This window comes from Vipera berus (assembly GCF_964194415.1).
Source record: "Vipera berus genome assembly, chromosome: 2".
Classification (NCBI taxonomy): domain Eukaryota; kingdom Metazoa; phylum Chordata; class Lepidosauria; order Squamata; family Viperidae; genus Vipera; species Vipera berus.
In genome coordinates, this window is record NC_138203.1 from 164,890,677 (window position 1) to 164,906,141 (window position 15,465).

Genomic DNA, 15,465 nt, shown 5'->3' on the forward strand with positions numbered 1-15,465 from the left:
TCATTATCATTCTGAATTGGTGGCAGCCAATATTGGTTCATAAGTTTAGACTCCTGCAGTCATGCAACTCTTGGTGGCTTATAGAAATAAAATATGCATAATACAATAACATCATTATCACCATTATCAAAGATGTAATCATAAAAAGTATATTCACAAGTGTATTGTGAAAAGTGTAACATAGAAACAATTCTTAAGTATCATTTTACTATCTTAAAAAAGGCCCTCCAGAAAAGCCCCACCTCCTCCTTCCAGAAGGCCAACCAGGTTAAGGCAGTTAATCTCCCGGGATGAACTATTCCTTAGCGTGTAAGTCATAATGGTGGAGCATCTCCTCCCAACTCCAGACCTTCTGTTCTCACGGTAGTAGGGACCAACAGCAAATTTTTCATATTGGACAGGCCGGTTCTGTTTGAAGGAGGAGGTCCTTAAGTATTCCAGTGTTGCATTTAGCAGTTATTAATTTCCTGTTCAAAATTTTCTTTCTCTTTTTTGTTCAGATTAAACAACATGAGTTCAGAGAGAAATTCCGAATCGATGCACCTTTCACTTTTGTTGATCCAGACCCATATAAATCCTTAAGCAAGGTATAATTTGCTAAGACAGTGCTTGCCAAACCTGGGCAAACTACCCCCGAGTTGGGTAAAAATGTTTTTTTTGGGGGGAGGGGGTAACAACACACAAACCCATTAACCAGGCATTTATATTGACTTTAAGACTGCCACATATACTAAAATATACTCAAAAATCTCCCAATGTATTTTTATTAAGATGAAAATCAATGAAATTACCAGTGATTATTTCTTGAAATGACATTATAAATATTATTGTCTTTATAATACTGGTAGTCCTAGAGCTACAATTCACTGATCATTCGAAGTTACAATAGTACTGAAGGAAGAGACTTACAACTGGCCATCAAAGTTTGTTAAAAGTTTCTGATAAGCCATGTTTGGTAATGAAGGAAAAAGTTTGGGAAGCACCGTACTAAGATGTTGAAATGTCTGTCTAGGTAATATTGTATGGATTTCAAAGAATAACTGCTCTAATACATATGCAGTACTTTTAGTGCCACAGTAAAATTCCCAGAGCGATTGAGCTCTCTTGTTTCCTTTTGTTGAGTTATATATGTCATTAATAATTGTCACATCTGCTATCAGCTATACATCAAGAAGACTTCAATAAGGTCTTGAAAAATGGCCTGGAGTGCCACGTTGCTGGCTTTAGTGCTACTGAGAAGATAGACAGTAAAGATCTAACTTTTGTACTCAGCAAGTGGAAACCAATGCCTTTTCATTGTGTGCTTCCAGCAACAAAAAATGATTACTGGTATGGAGAAAGAGATGGAAGCCCTATCCAAATCTGCAAGCTTGTTTGAAGTATCTGTTCCAGACTACAAGCAGCTAAAAGCATGCCATAAGGAAGTGCGCTTGCTCAAGGAGCTCTGGGACATGATTGTCCTGGTAAGACTTTGAGGTGTAATTTGTGGAATGGGACAAGTGCTAAACTCTGAACCAAAATGGCAGGTCTTGCCACATCAAAAAGCAGAAAAAGTGAATTACCGAGGGAAGAAAATCCCAAGTTAGATCAATGTTGCTTCCCCTGTAACCCAGGTTTTTTTGTTTGCTTCTTTGTTTGTTTCATTGAAAATCTGCTGGTGGATTTCTTTGACTGACTTTATCACTCTATTTTTGTTTGGAAGTGGAAGTGTGGCCAGGGTGTTTGATGAGCAGAATATTATTTCTTTAATTATTATATGGTTAGCATGATCTTCTTGGCAGAAGAGGAAAGTGACAATACCGGGGTGATGATATTGTCATGTAAAATTCATGGTGTATATGTTTGTATCAGATACCATAAAATCATTACAAAATTTTGTCACTTGCATGATGACATCACACCCTTGAGTCATGACTTTGATGTCATTGTGGTTTGTTACAGATACTCAGGGCTTTTTTTCTCATAGAATGCTCAGAACGGAGTTCCGGCACCTTTTTTGGATGGAACCTTGTAGGGTAGGCAAGGTGGCTTGTATGACATGTGTGAGTTCTGGCACCTTTTTCTTTTACAAAAAAAAGCACTGCAGATACTTATGACTATTTCCAACTTCTTGGCATTGGGGGAGTTTTCTATCTTTATTTCTGAAGATATTGGTCGTTTACACCTAGAGCACCAAAGAGCAACTTGCTTATGCACCCATTAAATAACAAATCATTTAAAGCTGTATACTGTCTGTTCCTAATGCAGGAAAACATTTATTTTGAATGGCCCATTTGGGCTACTGAAAAATAGGTTTGAATATCACATTATTTGCGTTGCATAGGGATGAATGGTAGTAAAGGGTTAAAATAGATATCTTGTTACTATAAGTTTTTTCTCCTTTGAGCTGTAAAATCTTCAAAGCCTTCAAAGTGATTCATAGGTTTTATAAGACTGTTTCTCTACAGAAAAGATTGCAGACATATATACATTTCCGTCTAGGTAAATGAAAGCATTAATGATTGGAAAACAACCAAGTGGAAAGAGATTAATGTTGAACAAATGGATCTTGATTCCAAGAAATTCGCTAAGGATGTGAGAAGTTTGGACAAGGAAATGAGACCATGGGATGCTTTTATAGGACTGGATAATACAGTTAAAAACATGATCACATCTCTTCGAGCTGTGAGTGAACTCCAAAATCCAGCTATCCGAGATAGACACTGGAAAGAACTCATGCAGGCCACTCAGGTAATCTAATGTAGGCTAAAACAAAGGCCCACAAGATTGATGATCACCATCATTGTCATCCTCATCATCTTTCTAATTTATGATCTTCCACCCACAAATTTGAAGTGTTCCAATAAAGTGAAATATAAAAAATAGTATCTGTAGAAACCTATATAAAAACAACCTTTTAATTTTTCTATTGTTGTACTGTGAGCTGCGTAGAGTTATGGAACATAAGCTATATCAGCCTTTTAAATAAATGAATTGAATAAATATAAATGAAGGGAAAGTCATAAAACTGTTAGACCCAAACATTGGTTCTTCTGATTTCTTGTTAATCTGAATATAAATTGAAGCTGCAATTATTGTAGAATTGCAGGGTAGAATAGGAAGACTACAGATTAGTGTTCAGCTCTGACTGACTGACTGACTTTCCTCACACGTATTCCGTACCAGGTGACGTTTACCATGTCTGACGAAACAACACTGGCAGACCTGCTTCAGCAGAACCTTCACAAGTTTGAAGATGAGGTTCGCAGCATTGTAGACAAGGCTGTGAAAGAATCTGGGATGGAAAAGGTACTGTTTGCATGATGCCGTGACCATTAATTACTCCCTCCCAGGTACCGAACAGTTTGAAATGACATTGAACAGAGTTGTGATTCTCATCCTTTTCTTCATTATGTGGGCAAATCTCCACATAATGGGATCTGTTTGAGAACAAAATCTGACTGAGGTCCTGCATGCTAGGCAGCAAGCAAGCAAACATTGTTCAGTTTTAAGCCTTTTTGGAAACCAAAGTTAAAATAAGCTTATCATTATACTGATTAAAATCAAACATTTCCTTTTCCACATAAACCTTTGCATCGTCTGTTTAAATGTTTTTTAATATAGTGTAATTACAAATATGTATTATAATTATTCTTATCATCTCACAATATGGATTCTCCATTAAGTTCCCAGTCCAATTGGATCTAAAGGCCAAGAAAACTTTCAAACAGAGTCATTGATGTATCTGCTCAAGACAATATTGCAGCATTTAAATATGTTAAGTCTTTTTAAAAGTTTATTATTCTTTATTAATAAAACCTTATTAATATTAGGCCATCATAGACTTTCTTAACTAGGTTTAAGGCTTTAGAATAGAATAGAGCCGGAAGGGACCTTGGAGGTCTTCTAGTCTTTTGGTTGTCTCAACAGAAATCAACCTCCCAATTAGAAAAAAACATTTAACAACTTATATGTCTTAACATCTCAGAAGAACGTAGACTCCATGGTAGGACATGAGAGGTTTCAATTGAAGTCTCAATTGAAGAAAGACTGTGTATTTCTGGAGAACCAGCTGTTGAAGACATTGGACATATTCTTCTTGACTGGAAACTGTGCTCTGCAGAAAGGGTTCTTATTTACGTTTTTATTTAAAAATTAAAAAAAACCCAGGCATCTGGGAGAAATTGTCTTACTTTTTACAGGGGATGAATGTGCAAGTCACTAGTGAGACTGCAGTGTTTTTTTTTTCAAAAGCCATTTCAAAGAGGATGGAATATTTAGATCAGGATAAGATTAGCTGTAGGGGTGATGACTTACTAAGAACTTGTCCCATAGTGCTTTTTTGGTATCTATTTGTATATTTGCATTTGTTTTATATTTTTTGATACGGTCAAATGACTAAATCAAGTTTCCATTCCATTCCATTCCATTGCATTCTATTATTCTTATTTTGTTATTTGTATAGCATTTTGAGATAACGTGCTCATTATTACATTAATCAGAGGTGCATCAGGTCAGGGCTTGAAGTCCTACATTTGAAGTCCAGTAATTTTCTGAGCAACATTCAAAGCCCTAACTATCTTGGGATCAGAAGAATCCTCTGCTGCACATCAATTTGTCTTCAGGTCATAAATGGAAGCTTTTCTCTTAGTGAAAGGATGACAAGCAGAAGGTTACTTCATACCACTAATGGAACTCTTTCCTAGCAAAGCCACTAGCGACTTTGTTTTTCCCCCTGTCCTTTTAGCACCACGGAGATACATGTTTATCCTTTGCAGAGCTTTTAGGTGTGCTGTCTTAAGCTATTGTAACTGCTGTTTCAATGCTGGCTTTACGCAGAGAAATTTGCTTTGCAGTATTGCATTGTTTGTTCTTTTATTGGGAACTGTTCTGGAACACAGCATATACAACATATAAAATAACCCTGCTGTGTAAATTCTGGAACAGTGTGCTGTGTTTGCCAAATTATGTTCCTCATTAGCTGGTACTATACACAACTGCTAAGCTTGTAAGCCGCCCTGAGTCTTCGGAGAAGGGCGGGATATAAATGGAATTAAAATAAATAAATAAAATAAATAACTGTGACCAGGAATGGAGCTGCCTTCTTTAATATTTGTCTTCCCTTTTAAAGTCCTGTATCCACGAGTAAGAAAATAGTGCATAAAGGATCCCATTGGCTTCAGTTCCCATGATCCCAGCAAGCATAGTTTTGGGCCAACATAGTTGATGTGTTATGAATATGTAATTTCAACAGATTAGGATACCACTAAGCAAGGAAGCGGGGTTCTCACAATGTTGCCTTGTTTGGTTTGCTTTAGCAAAATAGAACAGATCCACCTGCATTTGCAATACAGCAGTTTTAAAAACGTTTCTCCCCTTTTATTATTATCTGAAGGTGTTGAAGGCTCTTGACAGTACCTGGTCAACCATGCAGTTTGAACATGAGCCTCACCACAGGACGGGAACAATGATGCTGAAGGCAGACGAAGCACTAGTAGAAACCCTTGAAGAGAACCAAGTGCAGCTCCAGACTCTGATGACTTCTAAGTATCTGGCCCACTTCCTACAGGAGGTCTCCAGCTGGCAGCAGAAATTATCCACTGCTGACTCTGTGATATCCATTTGGTTTGAAGTCCAGAGAACCTGGAGTCACTTGGAAAGCATTTTCATTGGCTCAGAAGACATTCGAAACCAGCTTCCTGAGGATTCAAAGCGTTTTGATGTCATTGACAAAGATTTTAAAGTAAGCAAGCTTCCTTTTAAGCATTGATTCTGTTACTGTTGCAAAAAATACTACTAGAATGGCTAACAAATCTTTCTTCTCTTTAAAGGAATTAATGGCTGATGCAGTAAAAACTCCAAATGTGGTTGAGGCAACAAATAAACCAGGTCTCTATGACAAGCTAGAGGGCTTGCAGCAAAGGTTAGGAGGCTAATTTTGTCAAAATGCAAATGTAAAATAGAGCAGAAGGAATGATTTTTTGCAGCAGAAGCAAGTCATAGGGTGACAATTCTTGCAAGTCCACCTTTTAGTCAAAGAGAGAGAGAGAGGGAGGGAGGGAGGGAGGGAGGGAGAGCACCATTTCATCACTGCCAAGTTTCTATTTATAATTTCTGTTTGTTTTTAATGGCAGCATTAAATGGAGCTAGGCCTCCATTCTGAATAACTAAAATTCTTCAGCTAGGACTTGGAGACAGAAGCTTTTTCTACTTGGCCTTGTTTTGGAAATAATTGTCTGTCACAATGATAACTTGGGTTAGTTATGTTTCAGTGGCTATGGAAAATGTATTTGAGTAGTTGTCCCAGCGTACTAATGCATAGGCTGCCTCAAACAAGAACCATTGTTGCAGTGTTAGCTAATGAAGATTATTTCATTAATTCTTTAAACTGAAAAATAATAGATAATATACAAAGCATAACTTGAGCACCAAATTTATCACAGCCTCTGATACAACACATTTGCAAGTAACCTTTTACTTGTTGGTTTGGTGCTATTCCTACAATTTATTTATTTTATTTATTTAAATTTCTACACCACCCATCTTACCTGAAGCTGGTAAGATATGCATGCCCATTTCTTACCAGTCTTGTCCCTTTTGAGTAATTTCTGAGCCACGTCCATCAAAAGTGTTAATGATCATGTTGGCATCAAACAAAATGAGGGTTCTCTTTATGGTGGAGATTTCCCTGCTTTCTTGGGTTTTCCAGAAGCTAACATTTAGGCTGAAAGCTGCTTGGGACAGAAGCCACTTTTGGTTTTGGTTACCTCATCCCACTACAAGCAGTAAATGGAAACCAGATGATGTTCAAAGGGCCCAGTGCTCCTACATCTGTCTCTGTTTCCCTGGAAGTGTGGTGCTGAGGTTGAAAAATGATATATTTTTTAAAAAATAATGAGATGCATGGGAGTGCTTCAAGCCTGTCCTTTGCCCCTCTGATTATTATTAGTCCTCACAAGGACCTGAGACATCCTGAGGAAGTAAAATGGCACTTAATTGAAGGCTATCTTGTCAGTCTAAAATGCTCCCAGCCAATATCACCTTCCCAAGAAAAATCAAAGTAGGGATGAAGTCAATTACATTCCCTAGCAAAGAAGGAGAATGCCATGTAGGCCAAAAAGAAGAAGTACAGTGAAGTGAAGAAAAAAAAAGTGGGGAAATACGAATGCATAGAAGAGAGTCATATTTAAATGGATCAACTATTTGGGAGATTCCAGTTCCACTTCTCGTATTGACCCTGAGAAAATTAAACCTCTGCTTTAAAGTCTACCTCAGTATCCATCTATAGTGATGGATAATGATAATCTTAGAGAGAGCAAAAAGAATGCTATTACTACTTTCTTCTCTCTTGCTTTTTAGTTTGGCACTCTGTGAAAAAGCTCTGGCTGAATATTTGGAAACCAAAAGACTGGCTTTCCCTCGATTTTATTTTGTATCTTCTGCTGATCTGCTGGATATTTTGTCCAATGGTAATGACCCCGTTGAGGTACGATGGAATGTCTTGGGTTATTTATTTATTTATTTGGAACTTGTAATGGAATTTTTAATTGAATGTCAGGAGTTTGACTAAGTTCTCTTTCCCACATAAAAATTAATGTATCCAATACAAATACCACAAAATAATAGAAACTGAACAAGATTTCTGTGACTTGATAACAGTTGGGGAAAAGGGTTGTAGCTTAATGAAGCCTATGGTTTAAATTTTGACAATCTCACTTAACAGTTAATAAAAAGACCTTCCTCTCACTGGGATCAAACAGTTAGAGAAGAAAATGAGTGAATGGATCAGTTGCACAGATTTGAATGATGTTTTCAAATTAGGCACTTTTGTTCAATTGATCAATGCATATTTACTTCAAGCTTTCAACAGTGATGATCATTTTAAAGGACTGCTGATGTCTTCATCAGACCTCTAATACTACTGTCTGGTCCTTTGTGTTGTAATTCTTGAAGGTGTCCCGCCATTTGTCCAAATTATTTGACAGCATGGCAAAGCTGAAATTCAAACTAGATGCAGAAGAAAAGCCTCTGAAGATTGGCGTGGGAATGTACAGCAAAGAAGATGAGTATGTTGATTTTGACAAGGACTGTGACTGCTCTGGACAGGTTGGTTATAATCTTTTTAAATGCAATATTCCTGTAGACCTTAAGTCAGCAGAAAAATATCACAATGTCACTCTCAGACAATGTTCTGCTCAAGTATTAAGTTACTGAGCATAATGACCTTACGCTCTCAATGTGGGGCAATTGAAAAGCACTGAATGGTGGACTCCCCTGAATGATTTTCTTGTCACAGTAGTATTACCTGCTGATGGGAAAAAATAATCACCAATCATGGTTCTTACCAGCAAGCTTGGTTAACTGTAAGTGAGTTTAGCATCCTTCAAGTTGCCACATTGGCAGGTTACTGGCCCTAGCAGAACTTTCATAGTGGTGTCACTCACTGTCTCTGAACAGATGTCTGGCACTTTTCTGGAACAATGCTAAGCCTGTGTTCCTCATGGATTCTCACCTCTTTGCTGCACCTATGATCTGTTTTTTACTTAAGGGAAAATAGGAGAACTCTTGCCGGTATCACCTTGCTGCCATATGTCCCAAATAAAATAGTGCTGCCAGGGTATAGCTGACAGTGAATGACAGCAAGCAAAATTGCATCCTCCACTGCCAAAAAAATTATGACACTAAGAAATATGGCCAGACAAACACCCTGATAGACAGACATTGCAGACCATTGGTTTATTTTATTTATTTTATTTTATTTTAATTCCATTTATATCCCGCCCTTCTCCGAAGACTCAGGGCGGCTTACAAGCTTAGCAGTAGCCTTCATTCTATGTATATGCCTGCTTATTAGGGCTTTCACACACACCCCAAGCGGCATTATTACAAAGTCAGCTTAATTGCCCCCAACAATCTGGGTGCTCATTTTACCTACCTCGGAAGGATGGAAGGCTGAGTCAACCTTGAGCCTGGTGTAATAAACCAGAACCAGCAACATTCAATTGGCAAAATCTGGCTCTATCTCCTGTTTTTTAAGTTTAGATCCATTTTCAACAGGCAAGTCTACCAACACCTGTATATATAGATTACTCACATAATTTTTGAATTATATGTCCTGAAACACATTATAGATATTATATAGGCACATTCCCTTGCAAAAGCCAAGTATTGAGTGCCTCTTCCAACCCAAGCAAAAATACCCACGGAGGGCAATGAAGAGGTGTCATGTCTGCAATATCTTCAGTGGCCAGCAAGAGTTGAGCAGACCTTACTCTTTGATCATAATGAGGCATGGTAGATTATTTCTATGGCAAATAATTTGGTGCTGGAAGAAAATATAAAACACCCCTTTAACACCAGAACAGCTAAAACTGAATATAAGCTGCTCTACCGTGAGCTGAAGAAAATAGCCTGAGAATATATCCATTGAAAATAGTGACTGAGGTGAAGTCACACTGCAGTTGGTGGGATGTAAGGCTGTGCCCTATGAAAAATAATAAACCATGCTGTCTGGGACATGTCATGGAAGGACAGTTCAACACAGTTCATTCAGAGATCCTTCAAGTGACGCTGAGTTTCCATCATCTCTTTTCTATGTATGCTTTAAATAACTGGATATCATCAGCAAATATGGCATCTCTAACTCCAGTTGCAAAGTTTAAAAGAACCTTGGCATAAAAACTACATTTGTTTGTAAAAAAATCATTTATTCTTAATCCCTGCTTTCTGTTCTCTAATTATTAGTCAGTGAGACTAATGGCAGTTGAACTTACTTATAAGGTTTTAGTGAGGAGCTTCCTGAAAATCCAAATGTACAAAATCAGATCACTTTTACCCACATTTGCAAAGTCTCTCTCAAAAAATGTAGAAGGCTAGTAGTATAAGACTAACATTATGGCTACCATACTAGTTCTTCAGCAGCAATTTTTCTACTATTGGATTGGTTATATCTTCTTCAATCATATTTTCCACAGGTTTACCCAAAATTAACCTATCTTCAATTAATCCCATCAGTCCCTTAAAAAAAATATACACTGGACTTTTTCCAGACGAGTAGATGCCAAGTTAGAGATAAGAATTCTATTAGATGAATTGTATTCCCTAAGAACTTTCTAGTGTCTGTCTTCTGAAGCCTTTCTTTAATTTTGTTATTAAATCATATCAACAGGAGCTATCTTGTCAATTTATGAATAAGAAGAGGTTGATAAATACTATAGGCTAACATCAGGATAGCTAGTGAAAATTATTTTTTAGCAACAGCAAAATGCAACAACTTTACAGTAGTGTACTAATTTTTGACTTATCATGATCATCATCTCACTGTTCTACCAATAAGGCACACGATACAAATGAGTAAAAATTACACCTGTATTTTGTAATACATCTGGTGAGGAAAGAGATTTAGAATTCAGACATTTAGAAGGACGCATATCAAGGCAGCACAACATGCAAAATTAATTTGGAAAGTCTACACCCAGGTTGAAGTTTGGTTAAACCGAGTGATGGAGAGAATGCAGAGTACCTTGCGCCAACTAATAGCTGAAGCTGTAGTGACTTACGAGGAAAAGCCGAGAGAACAATGGATATTTGATTACCCAGCCCAGGTAAGCAAAAAATTACTATGCTTCAAAGGCATGTAATGCATGAAAAATGAGGCAGGAACCCAAACAAGTTCATTTATGTTTATTCCATGTAAAGTTTTGGTCCTCTCTAGGCAGCATACATATCTAATTCTTCCATCTTCTGTTTTCCCTACAACAACAACTCTGTGAATGAGTTGACTTGGGCTAAGAGAGAGGGACTGGCCCCAAAATCACCCAGTGAACTTCCAAGCCTAAGGACTTCCAGCTCTAAGTCACAGTCCTGATTTCTAGCCCAACATCTCAGCTGCTACTACAGAGTGGCTGACGTTCTAACAAAATACAAAGGTAGACAGAAGAAGCATTTTTTTTTGTAAGTTGAAGCTTAAAGTCTGATCACCCATACCTCAATGAGGGGCAATGTTTCTAGATGATTCACAGGGCCACAACTTTTCATATAACTTTTTGTCTGTGGCAGATTGCTTTAACATGTACCCAGATCTGGTGGACTACGGAAGTTGGCATTGCCTTTTCACGACTGGAAGAAGGCTATGAAAATGCAATTAAAGATTACAATAAGAAACAGGTGAATAGATTTCTCTCAGTTTACCTGACTGTAAAACATTGGTATGTGCAATGATAGAACCTGTATGTGTACGTGTGTGTGTGTGTGTGTGTGTGTGTGTGTGTGTGTGTGTGTATCAGACAAGTTTCCACAGCTCATGCTGAAAGAGATCAGAAAGGCCTTTCATCTCTTTTGTTTTCCTCTTCACAGATTAACCAGCTGAACACCTTAATTACACTGCTGATTGGGAACTTATCTCCAGGGGACAGAATGAAGATTATGACCATTTGTACTATTGATGTGCATGCCAGAGACGTCATTGCCAAAATGATTTTAGCAAAGGTATATTGTGAACGAAACACTGTGCAGTATTTTGTTCATGGGCATGTTTGAGTAAACCTTTTGTTCTGTTCGTTCATCCTGAAATCTCTTAATGAAATGCAAGAATCAGCCTCCCCCAGCCTGGTGCACTGCAGATATATACAATTTTTATAATCCCCATTGACCGTGTCTGGGAGAGTTCAGAATTGTAATTTAATACATCCACCATGGAAAAATGAATAAGCAAAAGGGTTGGGCCAATCATACCACTACAAATAGTTTTTAGCTAGCAGATGCCATAGAACTCAATGTGCTCTAATGCATTCTAATTTTGTCACGAAGGAATCCTGAAAAAAAATTACAGAAAAATGTGCAGGGCAATTATGACCTTACCAAATATAAAATGAAATATTCATCTCTTACTATTCCTTTGGGAGGTCAAACGTTTTGGGAGTTTTACCTTCAAATTTTAATAACCTGATCTCTGAGATAAGTTGTTGCACTGGAAATGATGTAAGGCCTTGTCCCTTATTAACAAAGGACAAACAGATCTGCTATGGCATGAGAAATTCTGAAGCGGGGTTCCTCTTGGTTGCATTAACTTACATGGTTGAAAAATATAGACTTGGAAATTAGATGTATGAAAGGCTTTTATCTAGTCACATGGTCAGCCGCCTGACAAAAGAACACCAAGAGTTATCTTTCACCTTTAGAAGCAGCATTGTTTTAAAAAATTAACATTACAAACCATTGTTCCAGCTGGATGGTACAATGGAGGAACCTGGAAGACCACTTAGACTTCACTAAAGACAAAAGAATTAACCTTCATCCATAACGAGAGAAACCTACTTTATTTAAGAAACTTAGGATGTTCATAAAGAAGGTCTGCAAAAAATGTTGGGTGGTCTATTTGCAAATGGTTGCCATCGGGCCAACTGATGGCATAAGTAATGGATGCCATTTGTAAGACATACATACAAAGAAAAAAGATCATTTTTCATCTCTGGATCAGCCCTAATAAGTTTAGTAGATAGTCACATGGCATAGCTATCTTATTTTCTCCCCGCTTCCAAGCTACTCAAATACAGAGCTGATACAACTGCAAAAAGGGCATATTAAAAACTGACAATGAAACAAAATGGCCGGAAAACTCTTGTCTTGGATAAGCCGGTGTTTGTCTCCATCCAAGAGAAGATGGCTGCCATTCAGCCAGCCGACTGCACTGTTCGTTTGCTTCTTCTGTAAGACACACATCGAAAGAAGCAAGGCTGTTCATCATTCATAGTAATAATGATTGCCACCAGCTCTTCCCCTTCTTCCTTGGCTTCTCCCTGAACCCAATAAGGGCCACCTAGCACTCCCTAGTCAGAACTAAACTGCACTCCTTTCATGACAGGTGGAGAGCTCTCAGGCCTTTACGTGGCAGTCCCAGCTTAGGCACCGTTGGGATGAAGAAAAGAGGCACTGCTTTGCTAATATCTGTGATGCTCAACTCCAGTATTCCTATGAATACCTTGGCAACACTCCTCGTCTGGTGATCACCCCGCTTACTGACCGGTATGAGCTCACCCACAGAAACTTGAGTGTGGCACAACCTGATTTCTCAGGCCCAAGATAACATGCCCAATCCCTGTGTTTTGCAGCTGCTATATCACCCTGACCCAGTCCCTCCACTTAATCATGGGAGGAGCCCCTGCAGGCCCTGCGGGAACAGGAAAAACCGAGACCACCAAAGACTTGGGCAGGGCTGTAGGAATCATGGTGTATGTCTTCAACTGCTCTGAGCAAATGGACTATAAGGTAGTGATCCAATGAAATATGGGTCAGGAGAACATCTTCTGACCTATAAGGTCTCCTACTTGTTCTAATTAATCCTTACGCAACGCTTCTTTGATTTGATTCGAGGACAAGTGCTTCTCTTTAGCGCATTTGAGTCAAATGCAAATCACTCAGAAAAGAAATCCAAAGAAAAAGAATATGAGAGAGTCATTCATTGAGAGCTACAATTAAACATACACAGGTTTTTGTTGGTTATGCAAAGTCTGTGTTATCTTTAAAGCAATGGGCCTTTTCCCAAGTTCCATGCAGTAAAATAAGCATTTTCCATCTGCATTGTTTCCATTTGGCAGCACTAATTATACCACCGAAAACAGCCTAAAAAGAACAGGCTGCTCATTTTTACAACAGTTTCTTTTTAAAAAAATATCCTTCCTGGTGATGCCTCATCTGTTTTCTGCGCTTCATGAGTACTAAGGAGAATATTATTGCCTGTAAATGCACTCATTTCCAAAATAATGCACCTCGTTTCAGTTTGATGTTCCTATAGGATGGCCTTGTGACCAGTCTATGGCTTCACCTTTAATTTGAAATGACTAGGTAAGAGGTGTGGGTCCTAGAAAGCTTGGGGGATGTTAAGGGTACTTGCAAATCTCCCCCAAATCACTTCCCTACCTACTTACTCTGGATAGGGCTTGTTCATAGGAATATCCAATCACCCCACTGATTCAGATTCAGATTCAGAATAGGGCTGGAAGGGACCATGGAAGTCCAACCCCCTGCTCAAGTAGGAGACCCTATACCAGGGGTAGGCAACCTCGGCTCTTTTATGACTCATGGACTTCAACTCCCAGAATTCCTGAGCCAGCCAAGCTGGCTCAGGAATTCTGGGAGTTGAAGTCCATGAGTCATAAAAGAGCCGAGGTTGCCTACCCCTGCCCTATACCATTCCAGACAAATGGCTACCGAGTTTTTTTCTTAAAAAACCTCCAATGATGTAACACCCACAACTTCTGAAGGCAAGCCATTCCACTGGTTGATTGTTCTCGTTGTTAGGAAGTTTCTCCTTAATTCCAGGTTGCTTCTCTCCTTGATTAGTTTCCATCCACTGTTTCTTATCCTGCCACACGGTGTCCCAGAAAATAATTTGTGGGACAAATTGGAACTATTCGTAGTGGGGTATTTCCATCAACAAATCCCGAAGACTGCATGACCCATATTACTTTCACTGTGTAAAGATAACTGCAGTTAAATGATGCTTTCTTCATTCTAAACATTGTTTTCTCTTTTCAGTCCTGTGGAAATATCTACAAAGGGCTGGCCCAAACAGGGGCCTGGGGATGTTTTGATGAATTCAATCGGATTTCGGTAGAAGTCCTGTCAGTAATTGCTGTACAGGTAACTATTTTCCATAAGAAGCTGGTGCTGTTGTGTATAAATAACTGGGGGCAGGGGAGATGATTGCAGCTTGATGATTGCAGCTAAATGCAATGCGTGAGCTGCATTGGTTACCGGTTGCCCTCCGGGTGAGATTTAAGGTGCTGGTACTTACCTTTAAAGCCCTACATGGCTTAGGACCGGGATAATTGCAGGACCATCTGCTGCCAGGAACGACTTCCCATCGCCCAGTACGCTCACACAGAGAAGGCCTCCTCAGGGTGCCGTCAGCTAAGCAATGTCGGCTGGCGACCCCCAGGGGGAGGGCCTTCTCTGTGGGAGCGCCAGCCCTATGGAATCAGCTCCCCCCTGAGCTACGGATGGCCCAAAATCTCCAATCCTTTTGCCGCGGCCTCAAAACACTCCTATTCCACCAGGCTGACCTGGACTGACAGGCATTTTAATTAATTATATTTACAATCTTTAATTTACTCTTAGTTTTTAATTTTAACTTATTGCACAGATGATTTTAATTTTATTTTTATCTTAATTTCTGTACTTATTATATGTTTTGTTGTTAGCCGCCCTGAGTCCTTCGGGAGATAGGGCGGGATATAAATCCCATCAATAAATAAAATAAATAAATAAATGTCTATCCTGTGGGTGTTCCAAGAACAACAACTGCTTAAAGAAAAAACAACCTGGGCAGCTAGTCCATCTTTTTTATGTTCTGATGAGATAAAAGATGGAAGTGGTGGTGGGAGGCTGTTCAAAAGAATAAAATGTTCAGGACTCAATGTAAAAATTATGTGACTACGGTATCATTCTGTGAATGATACAGAGCAATCACACAATGAAAGATTTGTA

At 38.8% G+C, this 15,465-nt stretch overlaps 1 protein-coding gene across 1 annotated transcript in view; it reads left to right on the forward strand.

Moving 5' to 3' along the window:
* The window catches only part of DNAH17 (dynein axonemal heavy chain 17), a gene marked incomplete at its 5' end in the record, with an annotated part of 119,670 nt that overhangs the window by 39,263 nt on the left and 64,942 nt on the right, over positions 1-15,465 (forward strand). The window contains 14 exons of the mRNA XM_081319927.1: positions 501-587; positions 1,311-1,463; positions 2,482-2,730; positions 3,166-3,288; positions 5,375-5,722; positions 5,811-5,902; positions 7,339-7,465; positions 7,933-8,085; positions 10,458-10,583; positions 11,038-11,145; positions 11,335-11,466; positions 12,842-13,002; positions 13,089-13,245; positions 14,515-14,619. Coding sequence (XP_081176053.1) covers positions 501-587; positions 1,311-1,463; positions 2,482-2,730; positions 3,166-3,288; positions 5,375-5,722; positions 5,811-5,902; positions 7,339-7,465; positions 7,933-8,085; positions 10,458-10,583; positions 11,038-11,145; positions 11,335-11,466; positions 12,842-13,002; positions 13,089-13,245; positions 14,515-14,619 — 2,121 coding nt within the window. The remainder of the gene's footprint in view (positions 1-500; positions 588-1,310; positions 1,464-2,481; positions 2,731-3,165; positions 3,289-5,374; positions 5,723-5,810; positions 5,903-7,338; positions 7,466-7,932; positions 8,086-10,457; positions 10,584-11,037; positions 11,146-11,334; positions 11,467-12,841; positions 13,003-13,088; positions 13,246-14,514; positions 14,620-15,465) is intronic.